The sequence below is a fragment of the Macrosteles quadrilineatus genome, unplaced genomic scaffold (assembly GCF_028750875.1).
Source record: "Macrosteles quadrilineatus isolate MER2022 unplaced genomic scaffold, UCM_ALF_1.0 Scaffold_2__2_contigs__length_208266976, whole genome shotgun sequence".
NCBI lineage: Eukaryota > Metazoa > Arthropoda > Insecta > Hemiptera > Cicadellidae > Macrosteles > Macrosteles quadrilineatus.
Genome location: NW_026542595.1, coordinates 38,638,875 through 38,661,364, shown reverse-complemented (window position 1 = coordinate 38,661,364; position 22,490 = coordinate 38,638,875). Strand labels below are relative to the sequence as shown.

At 33.9% G+C, this 22,490-nt stretch overlaps 1 protein-coding gene across 1 annotated transcript in view; it reads right to left on the bottom strand.

Annotated features, from left to right (window-relative positions):
* Positions 1-1,191: 1,191 nt before the first annotated feature.
* Positions 1,192-22,490, bottom strand: part of LOC128987924 (uncharacterized) — a 34,254-nt gene continuing 12,955 nt past the window's right edge. The window contains exons 5-9 of the mRNA XM_054409019.1: positions 19,402-19,545; positions 18,312-18,338; positions 4,830-4,964; positions 3,770-3,922; positions 1,192-2,812 (exon numbers count right to left, since the gene is read on the bottom strand). Coding sequence (XP_054264994.1) covers positions 2,756-2,812; positions 3,770-3,922; positions 4,830-4,964; positions 18,312-18,338; positions 19,402-19,545 — 516 coding nt within the window. The 3' untranslated portion in view covers positions 1,192-2,755. The remainder of the gene's footprint in view (positions 2,813-3,769; positions 3,923-4,829; positions 4,965-18,311; positions 18,339-19,401; positions 19,546-22,490) is intronic.

The window sequence follows — 22,490 nt, the reverse complement described above, 5'->3', positions numbered from 1 at the left end:
TAGACGTAAAATAGATTGACTTGACTAAAGCAACTTTGTATTTGTTATTTTGTTTTAATAAATGAGTTACTGAGTTAAACGTTGCATTGTTTTACATCCTTAATAAACGGTATCAGCATTCTGATACATACTTTCTCCCATAAGTTTGTCAACAACCTTTATCATGTGTAAGCGGTGAGAGTAAATATACGTAAATGGGTTTTGTACAATTTTGTTAAGAATTTAATGGACTATTACATAAAATTATTTTATTAAAATCGTTCGGGTCATTTTTTGGAAAAACCCGATTTTCTGTTTTTTAATGTGGTTTTATGGGGAAATAACATAATTTACAATAACTTTTGAACCGTATTTTTTACAGAAATAAGATTTATACCATTTTTTTTAAATATAAAGGACTATAACATATTAAATTTTTATCAAAATCGTTCGGGCCATTTTTGGGGAAATCCGATTTTTCTGTTATTTTATGGGGTTTTTATGGGGAAATAGCATAATTTACAATAACTTTTGAACCGTAATTTTTACAGAAATAGGATTCGTACCATTTTGTTCAGAATTTTAAGCGCTACAACATACTAAATTTTAATCATAATCGTTCTGGCCATTTTTGAGAAAATCCGATTTTTCCGGTTTTTATGTTTTTTTATGGGAAAATGCCCATTAAAAATCTTAATTTTTTTAAAAAATATTAAAAAAACGCCTGGAGATACCATGGGTTAGAACCTATATACCAAATTTCATCGAAATCGGACCACAGGTGAAGTCCCTAGCTCTGTACACATCCCGACACACACACACACACCCACACACAGCCATCACTTCGAAAGCCCCTCTTTTTGGTCTAGAGAGACCCAAAAATTATATATCCACTCAAAGCTCAAACTCAAAATTGTTGACGAAAACAATACATTCTCCATATACTATGTATAGGAAGAGAATGTAATAGTTTCATCCGGTTGTTATCTTTGTAAATTATTGAGAAAGTTAAGGTAAAATAACTTTAATTTGAAAATTGGATTCAGAGGTGCTCATCCCCCCAAACCCAGTGGCGAAATCCCCCCCCCCACAATCTATGCTGCCATCATTTCAACCTACCCTCCCCCCTTCATTTTACCTGGCAACTTCACCTTTAACACATAAAATGAGCATTTTAAGTATTCAGTAAACTTGAGGTAAAGAAAAACAAACTTAACGATAATCAAAATTAAATGTTTAATAGGAAACGTCATTTAACAATACAAAGTTATATCTAATTATTGGATAGAATCTTTATCGTCAGCCAACACGTGCTCAGTATTAAAATAGGCAACGTCTTCAAAACGTTTAACAATATACTCGGTGAATTACTCTACTCCAACACAGCACTGTAACGTAACTGTAAAATATATTTAGGTTTTGTAAATTTATAGGGCTTAAGAATTAAAATAACTTTAAGTGTACGAATAATACTTTGGCAAAAAGTATCTTGTTTTAAAATTAGGTCACGAAATAGGGCAGACTAGGAGGCGTTGCTCGCCACTCCCAAGCTGCCTTCTACAATAATCGCCGGGAAAATACCCACAATGTGCCACCAGCACTACAAAAGGTTTTGTGACGAAGTACGGTAATTTTATAATTCATTTTGATAGCCCCAGGTTTGCGTTTTATGACTAATAATGGTAGTGTTTTGGCAGTTCTTTATTCCACCATCGCCATGCTTACAAAAGGATCCAATTTTGGAGGTGTCGTCAGAATATGTTACAAACGTTAAACACGAAACGATAACAGATAGGCCTATCATTCACGCGTGTACATTGCCGCGGCAGAACTGGAAGTAAACTGAATCAGGTTATAGCGGACCAACGTGGTCTCTGGGTTGTCGTCTGTGTTATATACAGCTTATAATTGACTAATTGTAGTGAAGTGGCGGAGGAGTGTTGAAAATATAAAGGGATTCATAATTGAGTTTTCCATTCAAAATTATTGACAAAAATAACTAATTTATATATGCTGGATATAAATTATGGTATCGAAATTCTTCATTACTACGGGAAAGGAAATTTATTAATAACTTTGGAAGAGTTTGAAATATTTAAATACATAATACTTGGGACAGCACACAAATTTGGAATGAAAACACTCGATTAATTATGAATCCAATTATATCTTTAACACTCTTCTCAGTCACTACAATATTCCAATATCAGCTGTTGAAAACACAGACGACAATACAGAGACCAAGTCGGTCCATCCAACTTAACCTGATTCGGTTTACTTCCAGTCTTGCCGACGGCAATTTAAACGCGTGAATTGATAGGCCAATCTGTAATAGTTTTGCGTTGAATTTTTGTAACGTACTCTGACGACACCTCCAGAAGTGATTTTTTTGGAAGCCTGACGATCGTGGAGTTAAAGAACCGCTAAAACATATGTAGCAAGTAAAATTTGACCCTATCGTACATGTTAAGGATCTAAGAAGGTGCGTTTTTACCATTCTTAGAAGCAATTTAATTACGAATGGCAAAATATTGTTGGTGTTTATAGAAAACTACCGTACTTATAAAACCTTTTTCGGGCTGCATATACAAAGTTATACATTCATTATGACAGCTAGCAAAAAAATCCCCCCACCCCCAAAAAAAAGCCCCCTCTTAAAATTCTGTGGCGCAGAGGGGGGGCTCTGGGAACCCTTGATTGGATTTCTAACACGTTTAAGTAGTTTGTCTTGCTCAGTACATGTGTCGTTTTTCTAGGAGTGTGCTTGTTGCTGGATTTAGCAGTTATATTGATCAAAAGTGTCAATGGCTCCTGGTTCATGTATCTCGAACAACTGAAAAGAAGCAAATAAATGAGCTGTGGTCAACCCACAAAAACGTAATAGAGTGATTAGTATACATTGTTTAGAACCTTGCGATTTGGAAATGTATTCGCTCCAAATATGATCACATTCCACTTGTTTGAAAATACCCAAGTTTACTCAACTTACATACCTAAGAGTAGTATTATTGATTCAGGAAGAATAATAATAAATAGTCCACGGATGTACGTGATCAAAAACCCACCATGGTGTCCAGCTGCCTAGTAGCAAAAGTCAATGCTAGAAGCAAGGAACTATTGCCTTACACTTCGGATGACCCAGGTTCAAATGTCTCCTATAAATATGATGACAACTTTTATGATTGCGAAATCAAATATATTTGTTTAACTTTCTCCAAAATATTGCTCAATGTTCACATAAAATTTCAGCTTTCTCGTAACGAGGTCACATAATACTTAACGACATTCTAGACACACATGCATCTTGTACACATGATTAGTAAACCAGATCTTAGTTTTTCCACACCTATGAAATACATTAATAATCAATTTACAATGAACAATTATACAAATCATACAATGGACATCATGATAAGGGTACGAAAATAATTGATTGTTTTACTTATATATATTTTATCGTAAGGATTCTCATTTAAGCTGAAGTGTTTCGCTTAAAAATAGAACCAAACCAAAATTTTAAATACTACAATATTCGGGGCGAAAATTAATTTGAGCATGCATATATAAAAATCAAGGAATTTTAGCGAGTACCAACAAATAAATACATTTTATGCTCCTTAATGAGTTTAGAAATTTATATATTATCTATTTGGATTTAGTTACAAGTAAGTTATTTTGCAAAAACATAGTAATACCTATGGACTGACATAGGGTTATTTTGTATATACTTTGTAGAGTTTCAACTTTCATCAACTTTCCAAAAATAATATTCAAGAGGTTTCTAACATACCTTTGACTTGAGTTCATCGAACAATGCAGGGTACAGTTTCGGCTCTCCTCGTTCTGGACAGAGGCTCTTTATTGACTCTTTGCCGACGAGATCCACATGAACGACGAGCAAAACGACCGGGACAGCTTGAGATTCGTACTCATCGACACACAGCTTGTAAAACATAATAAAACTCATTATCTATAAAAGATAAATTTTTGTGCACCATATTTTAAGTGCCTTCTACTGATAGTACCTTCTACTCTGACGGTGCATTCAACAGATAGTACATTCTACTGATAGTGAATTCTACTCTAATAGTGAATTCTACTCTAATAGTGCATTCTACAGATAGTGCACTCTACTGACAAGGAATTATACACTGATAGTGAGTTCTAAAGATCGTTCACTTTACTGATAGTGCACTCTACTGAGAGCACATTCTACAAATAGTGCGTTCTACTCTGATAGTGCAATCTACTCTGATAGTGCACCCTACTGATGGTGCATTCTTATGATAGTGAATTCAACTGATAGCCCACTATACAGAAAGTGCACTCTACCATAGATGGTTAGTCTATGACTCTACTATGACAGTGCATTCTACTCTGATAGCGCATTTTACAGATAGTGCATTCTACTGATAGTGCATTCTACCGATAGTGCATTCTACTCTGATAGCGCAATCTACTCTGATAGTGCATTATACTGATAACACATTCTACTCTGATAATGCACCCTACTGATAGTGCATTCTACTGATAGTGCACTCTACTGATAGCGCATTCTACAGATAGTGCATTCTACTCTGATAGTGCATTCTACTGTGATAGTGCATTTTACAGATAACACATTCTACTCTGATAATGCACACTACTGATAGTGCATTCTACTGATAGTGCACTCTACTGATAGTGCATTCTACTGATAGTGCACTCGACTGATAGTGCACTCGACTGAGCACTCTTGGCTTCTTGTTGATGTAAGCCCATTATCAGGGTGAGCTACAACATGTTATAGCTTGTTAAAGTCATGCATTATGCTTACTTAAAAAATTCTAACCATTTATATTAATACTCACATAGAGTGCACCCTTTATTGCTAAATCCAGACAATCCTCTTGGTGTTGTTCATTCATGCAACCTGGCTCGAAGTTGTGAAACATAGTAACTATAACTCCATCGTTGTACTGTTCATGTCTTTTTTCATATGCATTCTAGAAACCCCAAATAGATGAGATTAATAAAACTTCGGTTTAGATGTAAGAGGTGTTTATGGTATACATTTTTCACCACACTATGATGTTTTTGGCTGTACATACGTTAATTGGTGGCTGAAAGCAGCGATCACATAATAATAATAATAATAATAGAGAGGACACGGCGTTGAACCAAATGCACTGAAAGTGTGGCCAAATCCGCCATCTTGGTCCGTCATACAGCCTGAATCCAAGACCCGCGAGCACAGTTCGCATTAAAAACCCCGCGACAAATACTCGATCATAAATAACATTAATAGTTGACAAAAAATTCGGAAATTTTGCACACTTGTAGATCTGATACTGAGGATAACGATGGTGTTACTATAAAATTATTAGTTATGATAGTAATTGTTTTATAAATATTTGTATTACTTATGTAGTTTAATTTTTCACATTCAGACATGAAAAAGTTGTATTGCGAGGAAATTTTTTATTTTTTGGTCAGAGTAATTTCTTCAGCGGGAAAGTTGTGGATAAATAACCAAATTTAACTATCCGATTCACCAAAAAATTTTATCGTGCTTGGTTTTCTAAAGATATCAGGTACAAAAGGGGTCCATTGCCGCTGCTCCGCGCCACGCCCGCTGCCCCGCCCGCCGGGCCGTCGTCTATAAATTTAGCGTGCAGTGTTTAATGTTTATTTATACTGTTGTACTGTAATATTGTTTATATTAAAGACATTTTCAAACATATTGTCTATGAAGAATTCTCAACCGTTTAGCACGGCTTTTTAAGGACTAATTTACTTTCAATATAATCCAAGATAAACTACAGATAATTATGTAAGTTAAATAAAAATTCCCAAATATTTGTAAAATTACACTCAATTTATTGTCCCAGAAAAATTACAGTTTTATTGAGATGTTGCCTGACTTTATTTTTGTGAAGACTTTCGTTACTTATTTAACAGTAGTAGCGAACTCTAAAATTGAAATGTTTTTGAGTAATCATTTTAATTACTAAACAAAAATCATTGTTGTCTATTTCATATCCTGAGAAATGTGTACTATTTGGGAACAAATTTACTCCTACACATTGTTCAAGTACAATGTACTAGTGGTTTGGTCGTTAGGACCTCAATTACATTGTTTTCCTTTATACTAATGTTCTCATCAAGCAACTTAAACTTACTGCGAAACGAATTTTCGCAAAACCCACATATTTTTACTACGCTTTCGGAGGGTTGTATAAGTCCTCCTCTATCCTTACTAGCTATTAAACTTAGTACATCAGGGGTCTTATTTCCTCTTAAAGTTTATACACATTCATGGCATAATAGCTTAGTAGATATAGACCTAACAATGTAACCAGCTATGAAAATATAAAAATATTTCAATAAGCATAAACTGACGACTAACTAAGTGAAATAAATTACAACCACTTAGTAATTTCCGATAAATAGTTTAATCATTAGTAGTACCCTACTTTTGTGTGTGTTAAAGAATTTCTCTTTTGCGATTGCCACGTAAAATCAAAACAATATTTAAGTTGAAATTGAAGGTCAAAAACTCGGGTGAACTAACCTGAATGATCCGACACCCCAAAAACTGGAATGGGCTGTCGTAAAAGGGAAATCTAAGAAATTGCAAATGAAATCCATTCGGAGTAACGTAAGGATTAACGGGACATCCCTGTACAATGTTCACTTCTAATTCATTTACATGTCCAAGTATTGACTTTTTATGTTTTGGACCAAACAATAGGTCGAATAGTTTGTACCATATGCCTACGACTACAATTTACAACAGGTAGTACGTTCACCTTTGCCAGAAATAAATTCATGGTTTGTTCCTCAATTAACATCGAGGCAGATTGTGTTATTGTTCTAATACAAATGAGAAAAAATCACAAAATTTTACTGTGTAATCGACATTTTAAAAATCAACCCCTGAGTGATCAATACACAGCCTGAGGCCGCGTTTAAGTGAGACCAGTAGAGCAGTCAGGTTACTTACCTATAATGTAGTTCAAGCTACAGTACAGAAAGAATGACAATAACTTAAGATTTATAAATCTCTTATTTGATTCTAGACTCAAAAGAATGATTATTATCATTTTCTTCATAAATTATTAAATTATTTTTAATAAATAATTTACTTCGTAACGAGTAACACTACTTAAATTAAGACCAGTTTTAATTTTTATTATAGTTTACTCTTTTTTTATCCGTCCAGAGTACATGCTGGTTATTGTTATTTTAATTTATCATTAAAATAGAGTAATTATGTTTGTGTTTTGCTACACACCATAAAGCTTTCTATAGACTTTCATTAACTTAGGCCCACAAAATTCCTTCGGCTATTAAGTTAGCCCACATTGAACTGCAAGTCATTTCTTTATTAATAAAGATAATTCCTAATTTGTGTTTTATTTCTGTCTAATGAGGTAAGTCTTTATCTTAAACTTATAATAGGCCTATATGAATTATTGAATAAAGAGATTTGGTATGTTACAATATATAATTTATTAATGAAATACAAATATTAGATAAGTTATTGGTTGAATTTAGCTACAGGGTAAGTTAACAATGGTAAATTTTCAAAATGGTGGGGTTCCAAAGTAGATCAAAAGATTCTAGGCTTATATTGGGCTGGTTTCTTCTAAAGTACTAATTAATATTTAAATAGGCTATGAGCTCTTAATCCAGGGAGGAGTGGTCGTGCCGGTTCGAATGATATATTAGGCTTCTTTAAAATGCAAATAATTTAATTTAGTTATTGTTCTGAAATAAATTAAGCTAGGTTCATGATGCTATTAATATAGGCTAATAATGTTAATGTCCAAAGAAAGATTCCAAATGGTTTCACTGAATTTAATGAAATAAAATAGAATTTGAAGATTAAATTTTGAATAAAAGTTCAATTTGAAATATGTATATCTTGATGAGTTGAGTTAATTGGGCCTAGTAGGCTATACTGATTAAATGTCCAATGAAAATTAAATTTGTCCTTAGTTAAACAAGATGGATGATGGTTACCAAATTTGGAGTGTCTTTTCTGTCTTCACCTTTGTAGCATTAAGTGTAAATGAAATAGGGGTTCGTTAAAATTTGATACTCTTCAAGTTACTTGTCCAATACTTTTGGATGATGAGAAATTTAAATTTTAGGTTTTACTTTGGGATTATGAATTTTAGTTTAAATTAAACACAATTTCCAATAGAATGATGTTCACACTGTGAAGAGTTGGCAGGATCTGGGGAGAGGCAATGGTAGAAGCTCAGGAAGTCCATGTCCATTGTTGAAGTGATGTACAGCTGGTTAATTTACATGAATGACACTTGCCACAGTAATTTTGATTTTCTTTGGATAATTTTGAAAAATGATACTATATTTAAGATGTTATTATTATATTGCAATTTTCTTACAATTCTATATTATTCTAAATAAATGATTATTGTTGGTTTTTGATGAGTACAGGATAGGTATGGAGAGAATTTGCATAAATATTATATTGTAACATAAAATAGGATGATGTTTCTGTGGGGTGATGGGATACTATATAACATTGAACAAAATTGGATAAAATAACATATTAACAAGGGGAACAATTTAAATAACTGATAACACATTATCAGGGGCATTAACAGACATTGTGAGAGAAAATATACAAAATAAAAGAGTAATTAATGTTAATGATGAATGAATGACATGTAATATTACAAATTATCCCCACAGAAATCTGTATGCTATGAAATGATATACAGATTTCGACAAAATATGAAATGGAATCATGAATCATTAATATGAATGATACTTAAAGATAGGTATGAATAACATTAAATGATTGATTTTCTGGATGATAGAACATTGAGTGATAATACAACAAAATTATAATCTAAGTTAACAAATGTGTAAGACAATAAAATTAAAATGGGGAAATAGAATAGAGTGTTCATGGCCTGGCATGGGAAGAAAGGGATATTATGGCTGTTGTTCCATACTGTTCAATATCAAATAACTTTATTGTTTCTTTGTTATTAAGGAGATCACAGTTTATTAGTAAGTGAGTATTGTCTATAAACTTTATCACCTGGGTATCAGTTTATGGAAACACAATTTATGGGGTCACGCACTCGCGATTAAGGTCCATGGCACAATTTGATTAGAGATGATGATGCACAAAAGTCTATTGATGGATGAAACACATTATGAATTTTATTGATATACAATATCTTCGAAGGTAGGGTCATCATTATCTATCTCGTCGATCACAGCTTCTATTGCTCGGGTTGGTTCCAAATATTTCTTGAGGGCTGATATATGGTAGGGGCCGTATAAAACATCTTCATCTTCTTTAGCTGGTATTTATTTAATAAACTGCTTAATGTTTCACGTTCTTCTGCGGTTATGTGCGTATTTGTTGCTAGGGAATTATCTATTTCTTCTTGGGTTAATGTTTCATCTTCGATTGGATCTGTTTTTCTATTTTTGAAGTTATTTATTGTGCTATTAAATTTATTATATATTGGATCATCGTGATATACATCAAACGTTTCATCATTAAAATATTCATTATTTGGCCTATGGCTATCATTAATTATTAAGTGACATATTTGTCCCTCTTGGTTGCACATACAAAACTTCAACGTAACATTGTGATTATTTATCTGCATGTCTATTTCATTTGTGTTGAAATTCAGATCCATTTTAAGATTAGACAAAACATCTACTCCTAGTATTATAGGTTTTATTAGATTTGGTACAATAAGATATTCCAATGGCAAGGTGTGTTCTGCAATTGTGGTGGGAACGTAAATAATTCGAGAGACTCTTTTAGATTTCTCATTTGTAACAGTTTTGATTACTGTATTATTAACTGGAAATTCTTCAAATGGTGAAATTTTGGATTTGTTTTCACTGAACCAGGATTCTGATATATAAGTTATTGATGAACCAGTGTCGATTAATGCGTTTACTCTAATATTATTAAGTTTGATGCTAATTTCTGGGCAACTTATTTGAGTGAAATTTAGAGATTGATTATTTTCTGAATCATTTTCTAATAAGAAGTTCTTATCACACATTATACTTTGGGATTGAAGATGATTTATTTCATTACCGAGACTTTCATAAATAGGCGCTGTAATTTTAGAGTTAACTAATGATAATTGACCCTCTCGGTTGTCGCTTACAGCGCCGAACCGTTTTCCTGTATATTTGGTGCAGGATGAGTCTGTGGCTCGTAACTGTGTGATGATTGGTTGTTTGGAGGAGCACTTGGCACGTAGTTATTTTGTCTTATTACTGCGCAGAGCTGAGCTTGTTCTTGGGTTGGGTGGTTTCTGTAGGTCCGTTGGTTGTTATCACTGTTACGTGCAGGATATATGCCTCGTTGATATGGTTTGTTTTCATGGTTTCGGTCGTAAGTAGGGTGATTGTGGTTAGGAAGGTAATTTTGATGATTTGGATAATTTTTGTGTTGGTGATTGTTGTTGTATGAATTGTTGTGATATGAAGGTATCTTGGGTTGGTACGCTCTCTGATTCTCGTAGCGGCCGTTTTGATGATAGGTGTGTGGTTGTTGATTTGGAGTTGTCGGTCGGTTGTTGGATGAGCTGTTGTGATTCTGGTTGTTAGTGCGTGTCTTCTTTGGTCCGTCTTTGAGATCTTCACGTTGTAGAAGTCTTTCTAAGGCACGTACGGTGGTGATGTTCTGTACATTGATGCAGTCTTGTATGATGGAGTCAAATCTCTCTGCCATCAGTGTCACGATTTCTTCTTCGGTCGGGCAAGGGCTCATAGATTGGAGTGAAATTACACGTTCTGTTAGGTATTCGCTGCGGCTGAGGGTACCATTTGACCGATATTTTTCTGATTCAATTTTGGCTCTTAAGCTGCGTTGTACTTCTCGTGACCAGTATTTGGCTTCAAATTCGTTGGAAAATTGTTCCCAGGAACTTAAGTCGGTCTTAACGAGTTGTAGCCATCTTGAGGCGGGACCTTCGAATGAAGTTTCTAGCAGGTCTTTGAGATATTCAATCGGGTCATAATTGCAGTTTCGCTCAAGTCCTCTGTCATAATATCTTTTAAATTTATTAAGATATTCTTTTGGGTTGCCACTTCGGCCGTTGAATTTTGGTAGTTGTCGGTCTTTCTCTTCATTTCCATTGCATATAATTTTGATTGGGCCTTGGAAGTTTTCAAATGTTTTGTTCTGTTTGAGGGTTTCCACTTCTTGTTCACATTTAGTCAGATTTTGATTTAAACTTTGGATTTCAGCTTGCTGAGATTCTAAAGTTTTGTTTTGGATGGTGAGTTTTGGGAGAATTTCGTTTTGTATGATGGCCAAATTAGCTTTAGAATTCTGTTCGGATTCTTGCCTGGTTCGTTGAGAAAGTTCTTCAATTTTTTGGTCAAAATTCTGTTCATGCATTACCAATTGTGTTTTGACAGCAGATAGGATGTCATTTTGTCTCTGTTGATTTTTATTATCAGATATTGATTGTTGTTGTGTAAGATTATCAATGACGAATTGTCGCATTTGATCTTGTGATTCATCAATTTTTTGTGTGAGTTTTTCATTAAGTTTAATAATTTCCTCAGCTTGTGTTGTCTGAGTGATCTTAATTGAGTTAATTTCGACCTGGAATTTACTTTGACTTTCACGATTTTCTAAAATATGAGTTTCTAGTGCATTTCGGCAAGCTTGAATTTCTAGGCTATTAGCATCAATTTTATCATTGAAGCTTTGAGTGAGTTCAACTTTTAATTCATTAAGTTTGCTGTTGATTTTATTATTAATTTCTGCTTTAATTTCCGTATTTGATTCGTCAATTTTGTTGCTCAATTTAGTATCTAGTTTAGTCATGAGAGCAATTAAAGTATTAATATCTGATGGTGCAATTAGTGCTGACGTGACAGTAGTATTTGTAGTCGCTGTTTCACCGACAGTGACGCTAGGATTGTCAAGTCGTTGCCGTGTTGGTAGGTCTAGGTGGCGTTCGTCGGCTATATTCGGTTACGATCGGCTGTGTTCGGGTGTTGTTGATCCGCTAATGTGACCTTGGCTTTGGCTATCACCTGGCATTTTGGAAACATTCAGACTTTGTTTACTGGACAGTTCAGTGGCAACATTTGCAAACAGACTTGTAGGAATGGGAATACTAGTGTCTGATTGGTCCATGGACTCGTTGTTTTCTTCCTCTGTGTGTTTTGATGTCTGCTGTGGATGTGTTTTTTGTTCTGTGTCCGTGCGTGTGATGTCATCAAGATGGCGACCTTCTTCTTCAATTTCGCTCTCGCTGTCAGTTTGAGTGTTGTATTCGTAATCGTAATTCGGGTTTAGGTTAGAGTTTTTACGGTTGGGTCTTAAATTATAACCTTTCTCGGCCATGATTAATTATTGTACTAATTATGCGAATTGTGCGTGATTAGTTAGTGTTTTGTATAACGGCTTTGTGTTGTTATTGGGGTTAGGGAATGTTAATTACGGGACGTACAGTACAATAGGCTATGGGTTCTTACGATCTAGTACAACTTAAGGTTAACTTAGCTTAAATCGAAAATTGCAATATTTTATGACTACCGTAATATATCATTCGAAAGCCGACACGTTGGGTCGCCAAATTTGCTACACACCATAAAGCTTTCTATAGACTTTCATTAACTTAGGCCCACAAAATTCCTTCGGCTATTAAGTTAGCCCACATTGAACTGCAAGTCATTTCTTTCTTAATAAAGATAATTCCCAATTTGTGTTTTATTTCTGTCTAATGAGGTAAGTCTTTATCTTAAACTTATAATAGGCCTATATGAATTATTGAATAAAGAGATTTGGTATGTTACAATATATAATTTATTAATGAAATACAAATATTAGATAAGTTATTGGTTGAATTTAGCTACAGGGTAAGTTAACAATGGTAAATTTTCAAAATGGTGGGGTTCCAAAGTGGATCAAAAGATTCTAGGCTTATATTGGGCTGGTTTCTTCTAAAGTACTAATTAATATTTAAATAGGCTATGAGCTCTTAATCCAGGGAGGGGTGGTCGTGCCGGTTCGAATGATATATTAGGCTTCTTTAAAATGCAAATAATTTAATTTAGTTATTGTTCTGAAATAAATTAAGCTAGGTTCATGATGCTATTAATATAGGCTAATAATGTTAATGTCCAAAGAAAGATTCCAAATGGTTTCACTGAATTTAATGAAATAAAATAGAATTTGAAGATTAAATTTTGAATAAAAGTTCAATTTGAAATATGTATATCTTGATGAGTTGAGTTAATTGGGCCTAGTAGGCTATACTGATTAAATGTCCAATGAGAATTAAATTTGTCCTTAGTTAAACAAGATGGATGATGGTTACCAAATTTGGAGTGTCTTTTCTGTCTTCACCTTTGTAGCATTAAGTGTAAATGAAATAGGGGTTCGTTAAAATTTGATACTCTTCAAGGCACTTGTCCAATACTTTTGGATGATGAGAAATTTAAATTTTAGGTTTTACTTTGGGATTATGAATTTTAGTTTAAATTAAACACAATTTCCAATAGAATGATGTTCACACTGTGAAGAGTTGGCAGGATCTGGGGAGAGGCAATGGTAGAAGCTCAGGAAGTCCATGTCCATTGTTGAAGTGATGTACAGCTGGTTAATTTACATGAATGACACTTGCCACAGTAATTTTGATTTTCTTTGGATAATTTTGAAAAATGATACTATATTTAAGATGTTATTATTATATTGCAATTTTCTTACAATTCTATATTATTCTAAATAAATGATTATTGTTGGTTTTTGATGAGTACAGGATAGGTATGGAGAGAATTTGCATAAATATTATATTGTAACATAAAATAGGATGATGTTTCTGTGGGGTAATGGGATACTATATAACATTGAACAAAATTGGATAAAATAACATATTAACAAGGGGAACAAATTAAATAACTGATAACACATTATCAGGGGCATTAACAGACATTGTGAGAGAAAATATACAAAATAAAAGAGAAATTAATGTTAATGATGAATGAATGACATGTAATATTACAGTTTATTGGTAATCCGGAGGCTAACATCAACCTACACGAATTTGTGCTTGTCTAATCAGTTAGGAATAATTCATTATAGGAACTTAAGGGTAAAGGTTTTCATTAGATAAATTTTATGTCGGCAATAATATAGTAAAAACAATCGATTTACTTTAAGATATTTCCAACAATATACTACTACGACAATGCACTTCCAGAAAAACCTAAGTAATTTTTATACAAAAGTATTTTTACATTTAAACAATGCCTATGTAAACAACACTGACTCGAAGCATAGCAGACGACCAGCGCGTTGCAGATGCCGGGACTAGGCTAGCGCCGCCATCTTTGTCCGTTTCGTCGGCTAGTCAGACTGCCACGCTCCTGCGCTCCGAGTAGCGCTTCTATTTTGTTATGTGTTCGCTGGCTGAAAGTTACGTTTTGCTGGCCATGCCAGCTGTCATAGAAATTTGGGGACCGAGCAGGTTTTTACAGGCCGGGGCCGCAAAATCAGCTGTCCGCTTACTTACTTAAAACATGAATGCATTTTAAATACACAATCAAAATCCATAGAATTGCAATTGAATTGTGTTATTGTCGCCGTTGCCTAGCAACTATTTATTTTTATTTTTGCTGTAAATTATTTCTTTACATAACCTTAATGTTGTAGTTGTGTTGACTATCAGTTTGCATTATTATAGTGGTGAATAGTGGTAATAGGGTATAGTGTGGTGAAAAATAGCGTTCGTACCACGGGCAGAAATGGTTTTGCAGCTCTCGATCGATTTAAGTTCTCGACTTCGTCTCGAACTTAAAAACTATCTCGAGCCGGCAAAACCTCATTTTCGGCCCTAGGTACGAAATATACTATTATTCAATGTATATATCGTGGTATTATAACTTAGGATCTATGAAATCTTCTGAGAAAGTTTTTTTCTTCTATAAAATGTATTTATAAATCATATGATTGCAATTTTGATAGATGGACAAATTATAAAACAAACGAACGGAAGTTAAAAAATTATAGAAGTCTAGCTGCTAAACTCGTGCCTTGCAACGGGGTCAGGATAAGACAATGTTGGTCCTTTCAAAATTCCGTAAAATGGCGTCACATGAACCATTGAATTTAGAAACTAAATTAACCTCCACTACTTACCTTGATAAATGTCTGTTTTTTTGTTAACTCAGGTGGTGAATACTTACATATAATACATGTGATGATACAACATATGGTGCCGATGCACCTATGAAATCATTGTATCTAGACCTATATGATTTTACTAGCTGCTGTACCCGTGCCTCGCAACGGAGAGGACACCGAACAGAAAGATTTTATGTTTAAATCTGTTAACTTATATTAGAGATATTGGCAATTAATAATGAAATGTATAGTTTTTTGTACCAGTGTACTAGTGCCTGAAGATGTAAACCTAGTTTCTGAAAGCGCTAATGAATAAAATAAAATAATTATGTATTGGTCTTGTTGAACTTGTAAATTTAATTATACATTTCATTATTTAAATCTGTTGTATAAAATAGTTAGACATCCACCTTTTGTTTAAGGTACAAAATTTCATTGGACCTCTTAGTTTGAAAAATGTCTTTCTTTAAAGCTAGGCTAACTTATAAGGCCGTCTAGTAGAAATTATATGATGTGCTGATGCATCTATACTATAACATACGATTTTATTTTCAAATGATACGCTTAAGTTAAAGGGTGAGAAAAAATTGCACAACATAAGGCACTGTATTACAGAGAAAAACAATTTATACTGATTTCACATAAAATAAATAGGCCTATGCCGTACCCTAACTACTGCACTTTTGACAGGAATCTTTACCTGCAGCTCATTATGTAAATATCACAGTAAGCAAAAATGAAATAACGGAAAACTTGTATTACATTTTGTAAGAAAGCCAACCCTTAATATCGTTTACAGGGCACCAATTTTATCAATACAAATAAGAAACAACAATATAAAATACATACCACTTCTTATTTTTACTTGTTCTTTAGTTCATTGTATTTACAGTACATTAATTTACACACTAACCATAGAGTAAAGAAATATAGTTAAACATATTTTATTGATTTTAGAAGCAAAAGTTAATTGCGTACAGCTCAGTTTTGTGATATTCTCCATAGTAAAATTAAAGCAGTGTTGCAGAAAACACAACTCCTTTTCTCTAAATGTGTCTCTAATGTGAAGTACAAGTTACAAGTACATATCATATACATGTATGCCAGTTAGTATGACAACTCGACCTAAAATTATCCTATTTTTATGAAATTTGCTACAAACGTGTAAAACTACTTTTATCCGAACGAGTTTGAAAACCAGTATCATCGGACTATGGTGACAGGGGTTTATGGGGTTTTTTGGGGTAAAATGGATTTTCCCCATTTTCATCCAAAAAAGATGAAATTTGGCAATTGCTTTCCAAACCATTTTATAGAGCTAAAAAAATCATTTAGGATATTGAAGCGTTGTTGTATGCCTTGTCAAAAAATTAAATTAAACATTATTATGTAATTTTAATGGAGAATAAATAAACTGTTGTAGCTTGATTGTGGACATATTTTAATGAAATTTGGAAAATTTATTTCCTTCATACTAAGCTTTACACATATTCATAAAAAAAACCTTATAGTCTTCCCTGTAGTAAAAATCCTACGTTACGTACTCATTAAAATTAATAATATTTGAATAGGGAATAAAGCTGACAATATTTATAAAGAATAATTCAGTGGGATTCCAGCCATGATATATGTTTATTTATAGTTAGTATAAAAATGTGTATTAGATGAAGTTCTTCATTTGTAATTAATTCATTTTATATTAGTCAGTTTAAGTGTAGGAAAGAGCCATGTGGCTATAACTTTGCCTGAATAAATGAAGGATTTTTTATTTTATTTAATTTCATAGCTGAGAAATACTAAAGTAAAACAGTATTTACTCAAAGACAATTTTTTGTTGATTTAGCTGAGTTGAAACACTTGAAGAAATAACATCATTTAGTGAAAATGAAAATCAAAGAGAATGTTCCAACAACAAAAATAGTGTACACGTGTATTAATAAAAATAGATTATTTGATTCTTAGTTAGCTTGTTTGAAACTATAACAATAATTTATTTTATATTTGGGGTTTTAAGATCTTCTACCCCTACAAGCCACTAGTTTACATTTCACAAACTTTGCCTCAGAACTTTGAAACCCTACGGGGCGGAGTTCTAAGTAGGTTAATATCGATGCGGGAATACTATACTGATAGTTGCAGGTCTACAGTATCTACGGTTTTTTCACCTAGCAGAATGTACACGTATAAAAGTGGCCTTTCTCAAATCTCTAGTAAAAAGCATTATCAAAAAATTGCCTAGTCTGAATGTTTGCTGCGGCGGGGGTATTATTCTCTGCTCTGTTGTGGTATCATAGATAAAACACACTCAGTCTATTGTGATATTTACCTTTTAGCGAATTTCCCTATAGGGAAGTAGCTATTACCGTAGGTGGCACGGTAAGACCTAGACCCGGGACCGATTTACTTTTTCATTTTGATGTTCCCAGAGGCCAAAAACACTATTCGTTCAAAATTTTATATATGTATATATATATATATGTATATAGACTTATATATATATATATATATATATATACGTCCGTGAACGCGATAACTTGAGTAATTTTTGTCCGATTTTGATGAAATTTGGTTTAAAGGTGTAAAGCGGGATAAACTTGAATGAGTTCGCGAACCAGCACGATCGGACCATGGGAACGGGTCTTTACGGGGGGTTTTATGGGGTAAAAATTGGTTTTTCTCACTTTTGACCCTCAAAACACAAAATTTCCCAATTTCTCTTTAAAGAGCTTAAAAAACAAATAATTTAGTATGTAAAAGTATTTTTGTTCGATTATTAGTAACGGAGAAAATTAAAAAAATTGTAAATTTAAAATTCCCATGTTATTCTTATGGAGAATATTGTCAAATGTTGTAGTTTGCTTGTTTATGAATATATTTTAATCAAACTTGGCAAATTTATTTATTTTGTACTAAGCTATCAATATTTTACTCAAAAACACACTTTATTAGTTTCCTTGTAGCAGCAAACCTAGGTACTCGTTAATCCTAATGTTATTAAAATATATTTAACTGAAAATGAATTCAGACAAATGGAAGCATAGGCAATTCGCTTAGTCGGCAGGTTTGCTGCGGTGGGGGTATTATAAGTATAAATAGTATCACAGAATCTAAACTAAGCCATCGGCCAGAAAAAGTTGTCAGGTTTATAAACATAATTGACTAGTTGATAAAATTACTTTATACTTACTTTGTCAGTAATACGGACATGTCTGTACTGTAAAATAAGTATCAATCATTATTTGAACAAAATATGTGACAGTAATAGCTTGGTACAAAATTGAAACAACTTATATTTATCGAAATGATTTCAATAGTAGCAGTTTTTAAAGTTATTTAGATTATTCACTATTTTAAGGAATAGTGGTATTTATCTACGTACATGTTTAATAATCTTTAGGCATACTATACCTCAGACCCGCTCTTCGCTCCAGAGGATTTTTAAACTGAAAAATAAATTCACCACCTCTGAAATCACCCAGTCACAGTTGCGAATTATCATTGGATGATAGCAATTAACAACCAATTAAGTTGTAGAAGACAATGAAACCATAGGTGGTGTAGCAGGGGGGGGGGGTGGGGTGCAATGGCAAGATGTGTACGATAATTTATCTTTTCAACTAAATCTATGGTGTAACCAACAAGTTTTAAGTTCCAACACATCTGCCTGCTAATTCACTAAAGGAAATGGCGGCAATAAGACTGTATGTAGGGCTTCAATGCTTGACTGACTTTGATGTTAGGGTGAAATGAAGAACTTAGAATTTAAATATAGTTTGAGCCGTTGCTTAAACTAAAAGTAGATACCAAACCCAAATGAAACCCCAAATGAAAAAAGGTGAAAACCCAAATGAGGTTTAAATTATCTGAGAGACTTGAAAGCAGCCAGTATATGTGGTTTAGTTAGTTTGTCCATAAGACTAGAATGTACTTAGTATTTATCATTTATGCATATTATGGACATGTAATAACATAGATTAAACATACTGTGTGTTTAATCTATGATAATACCTAACTTCAGAGCTGAGCCTAAGGATTTGATGCATAAGCCATGTGCTCATGTAATAAAGGCAGGGAAATATACACTTCTCTTGGAACTAAATTGACTTAAATGTCAAGTGAAAGATTTATATCATCTAGCTACTAAACCAAAATTTAAAGGATTCAATTTACGTAAAAATAAGGCGGATTCCATAGCATCTTAGTTCAGCTTAAGTACTTATTACATTTACATAACATTATTATTATACTATTTACAGTTAACAAAGCCCCAGGTTTACCTTATTTTCCCATTGGAAAACCAAGCTATCCTTCGATGGAAATATGTATTTCTCTTTGATGTCAGCAGATAGGCTGGCTAGGTGCACAACTAAGTAAACTCCGTTTTTAACACCATGCAATGCAAACTCCTCCGCAGCTTTAGCCTGTAACATTCATAAACTATTTTTATTTAGATAAGTACAATAGTAGTCCTTCAGTTATTACATCGAAATCAAACAACATTGTTTCTAACAGGGGTATATAATATAAAATAATTGAACCTTCTAATGATTAGGCAGCCAGATTCTGGAATCTTCCTTTCGTGATTCTCCAGACCCGAGAGCTGAATCACCACTGAACTAAACCCTACTAGACTGTTTTAAGGACTATGTCCTCTTCAGCCAAGGAAATGATCACAGCTGCGGCAGGGACGTGTATATAACAAATTAAAATTATGCTGCAAACGCTGGCTATGGTAAGGATAGTTGTTTTTAGCGAATCCCCCATTTGGAATAACCTATTACCATATGTCTCATGGTAAGACCTGGACCCGGGGCCGATTTATTTTTAATTTTGATGTCCCCAGAGGCCAACGAAACCATTAGTTAAAATTATTATATGTACACATACATATGCATACAGATAACAGTTTATTTATCCTCCCATAACATAATATGGAATTTTAAATTTTATATTTTTCAAATTGCCCTAACCAATAACTGTACAATAACTCTTCAATGTACTACATTATTTGTTTTTAAGCTCTTCTAAATAGTTTGGATACTGCTCAGGCATTCCCGATGACGTGGAACATACCTTTTTCCACTGCCACTGGCCCGCCTGGAGGCTCAACAGTTAGTAGGACTGCTGTCAGTGGACACGGTCATACCGGTGAGGACAATTGGACCTGTGTGTCACATTACATCCAGGGTATTCTCCGCGCCAAGAAGCTCGACCTTGACCGGGATGTGGTGTAGGTCATGAAGTATCTAAATGCCAAAAACAGTGAGAGCCCTGAGGGCTTAGGTCACATGTTGCCCTGGCAACATATAGTACAATGTATATGTAACAAGTAATGTGACAAACAATTCCAGGTCTGTGTCCAACAGAGTAGAGGGGGTTTTATAGTGAGTAGTCTGTGATAGATTCAGGAGTCTCACACTAAAGGCTGGCTACCTGTGTGCGTAAAAACATTTTCCTCCTCTCCCTTGAAAAAAATAGTTTTTAAGAGACATCACTGAAATCAGGAAATTTTATGTTTTGAGTGTCAAAAATGAGATAAATCCATTTTTACCACATAAAACACCCCATAAACCCCCGTCCCTATAGTCCGATCATGCTGATTTACAAACCCATTCGAATGTACACACGTTTGTACCAAATTTCATCAAAATCTGATAATTTCGCTCGAGTTATTGAGCTAACGGACACACACACACACAATGATACCCGCCTGGTTTTATTTTGGACTCGGTCGTCCGCTTAAGTTCAAATTTGCGGCATTGTATTCTACCAGTAAAGCCTTTAGTTTGATGAGCATATATCAACATATGCTTACATTTAAGATTTTTTTCTGACTCCTATCGGGCCGTTCCCTGAGGAGGAAGTGTATAACTGAATAACGTGTTAAAATTATTTTAAAGCCCAATGACTGTGTACCAAGTTTTGAATCTCTGTATTATTGCTTTCCCTATAGGGAAATAGCTATTACCGTAGGTGGCAAGGTAAGACCTAGGCCCAGGACCAATTAACTTTTCCGTTTTATGTCCCCAGAGGCCAAAAACGGCATTCGTTAAAATGTTTATATATATATATATATATATATATATATTTATTTATTATGGTGGTGGAGCATTTGATAGAGCACCGAGGAACGAAATTTGAAGAGTTTTGACAAAGCTGCAGGCTACAAATGAATTGATACATGCGATCAAGAGCTTATATAGCATCTTGTGAAAACTATGCTAGAACCTGCAATCAAAATTCAACTGAATTTATCAAAAAACAAGGAGTTAGGCAAGGAGATAACTTGAACCCTCTTCTTTTCATTCTAGTGCTGGATGAAGTAATGAAAAATGTGAAAGCTAAAGCTAAAAGCCTTGTGGTGGGAAACTATCAATTAAGAGCTGTTAGAATTTGGGGCACACCAAAACTTCCACGACGTTTTATGATCATAACCCTAACGAAACCACCACAGCAATTAGGAAGGATAATGGTGTTTTCGAGTGGGGAGAAATACCGAAACTGCCAAATCAGATTCCTCAGGTAGATGGGGAGAAACGGGAGACTTATAATTCCCATTTCTGTTTTAACCTTTTTTTTACGTCAACGTCCTAACATCTCTTTCATTATAATACGTAGGAAAAAAAGAGTTTTTTTATGTTAGTTTAAGTTTTTGGTGTTGCGACTGTTAAGATATTTACATTTTAACTATAACATGTTAAAAGCTTTCATATAAAACTATTAAAAAGAGTAATTTTTAAATCCATTACAGTCTTAATGCTTCAGAATAAAATTATTTCTACCTTCATCAGTAAATTAAATTACTTCTTCTATTGTTACTTAATTTAAATACAAAGTTAGTACTGTATGATCTTTTAAGTAGCGAGATGAAAAGCATTTAATTAAGTTATGAGCAATGTAAAGTGTTCTGTTTCAAACTCGTCACTCTGATAAATAAGGGGATTAACGGATTTTCTCATTCCCGTTTCTCCCTGCACGTTGCCAAACTGACCTCCCCTACGTGAGGAATCCACTGCGGCATTTTAAGTATTTCTACCTTACTCGAAAACGCCCTTCCTAATTGCTGTGGCGGTTCCGGTATGGGTTATAATCATAAAACGTCGTGGCAGTTTCGGTACAGCCAAAATTTGCAGCCTAGCTTTTGCAGACGACATAGTGGTTTGGGGAAAACGAGGAACGTTTGCAGCATAATATGAAAATATGAGTGGATAAGCTATAAAAAAGGTATAACAATAAATGCAAACAAAACCAAAACCATGGTCTTCAGTGGGGAAAAGGTCAACCATTAAATCTCAGTAGGAAATAGCCCCTTGAAACAGGTACCAACATTTAAATGTGAGGTTGCTCAGTTATCACAGAAAATGGA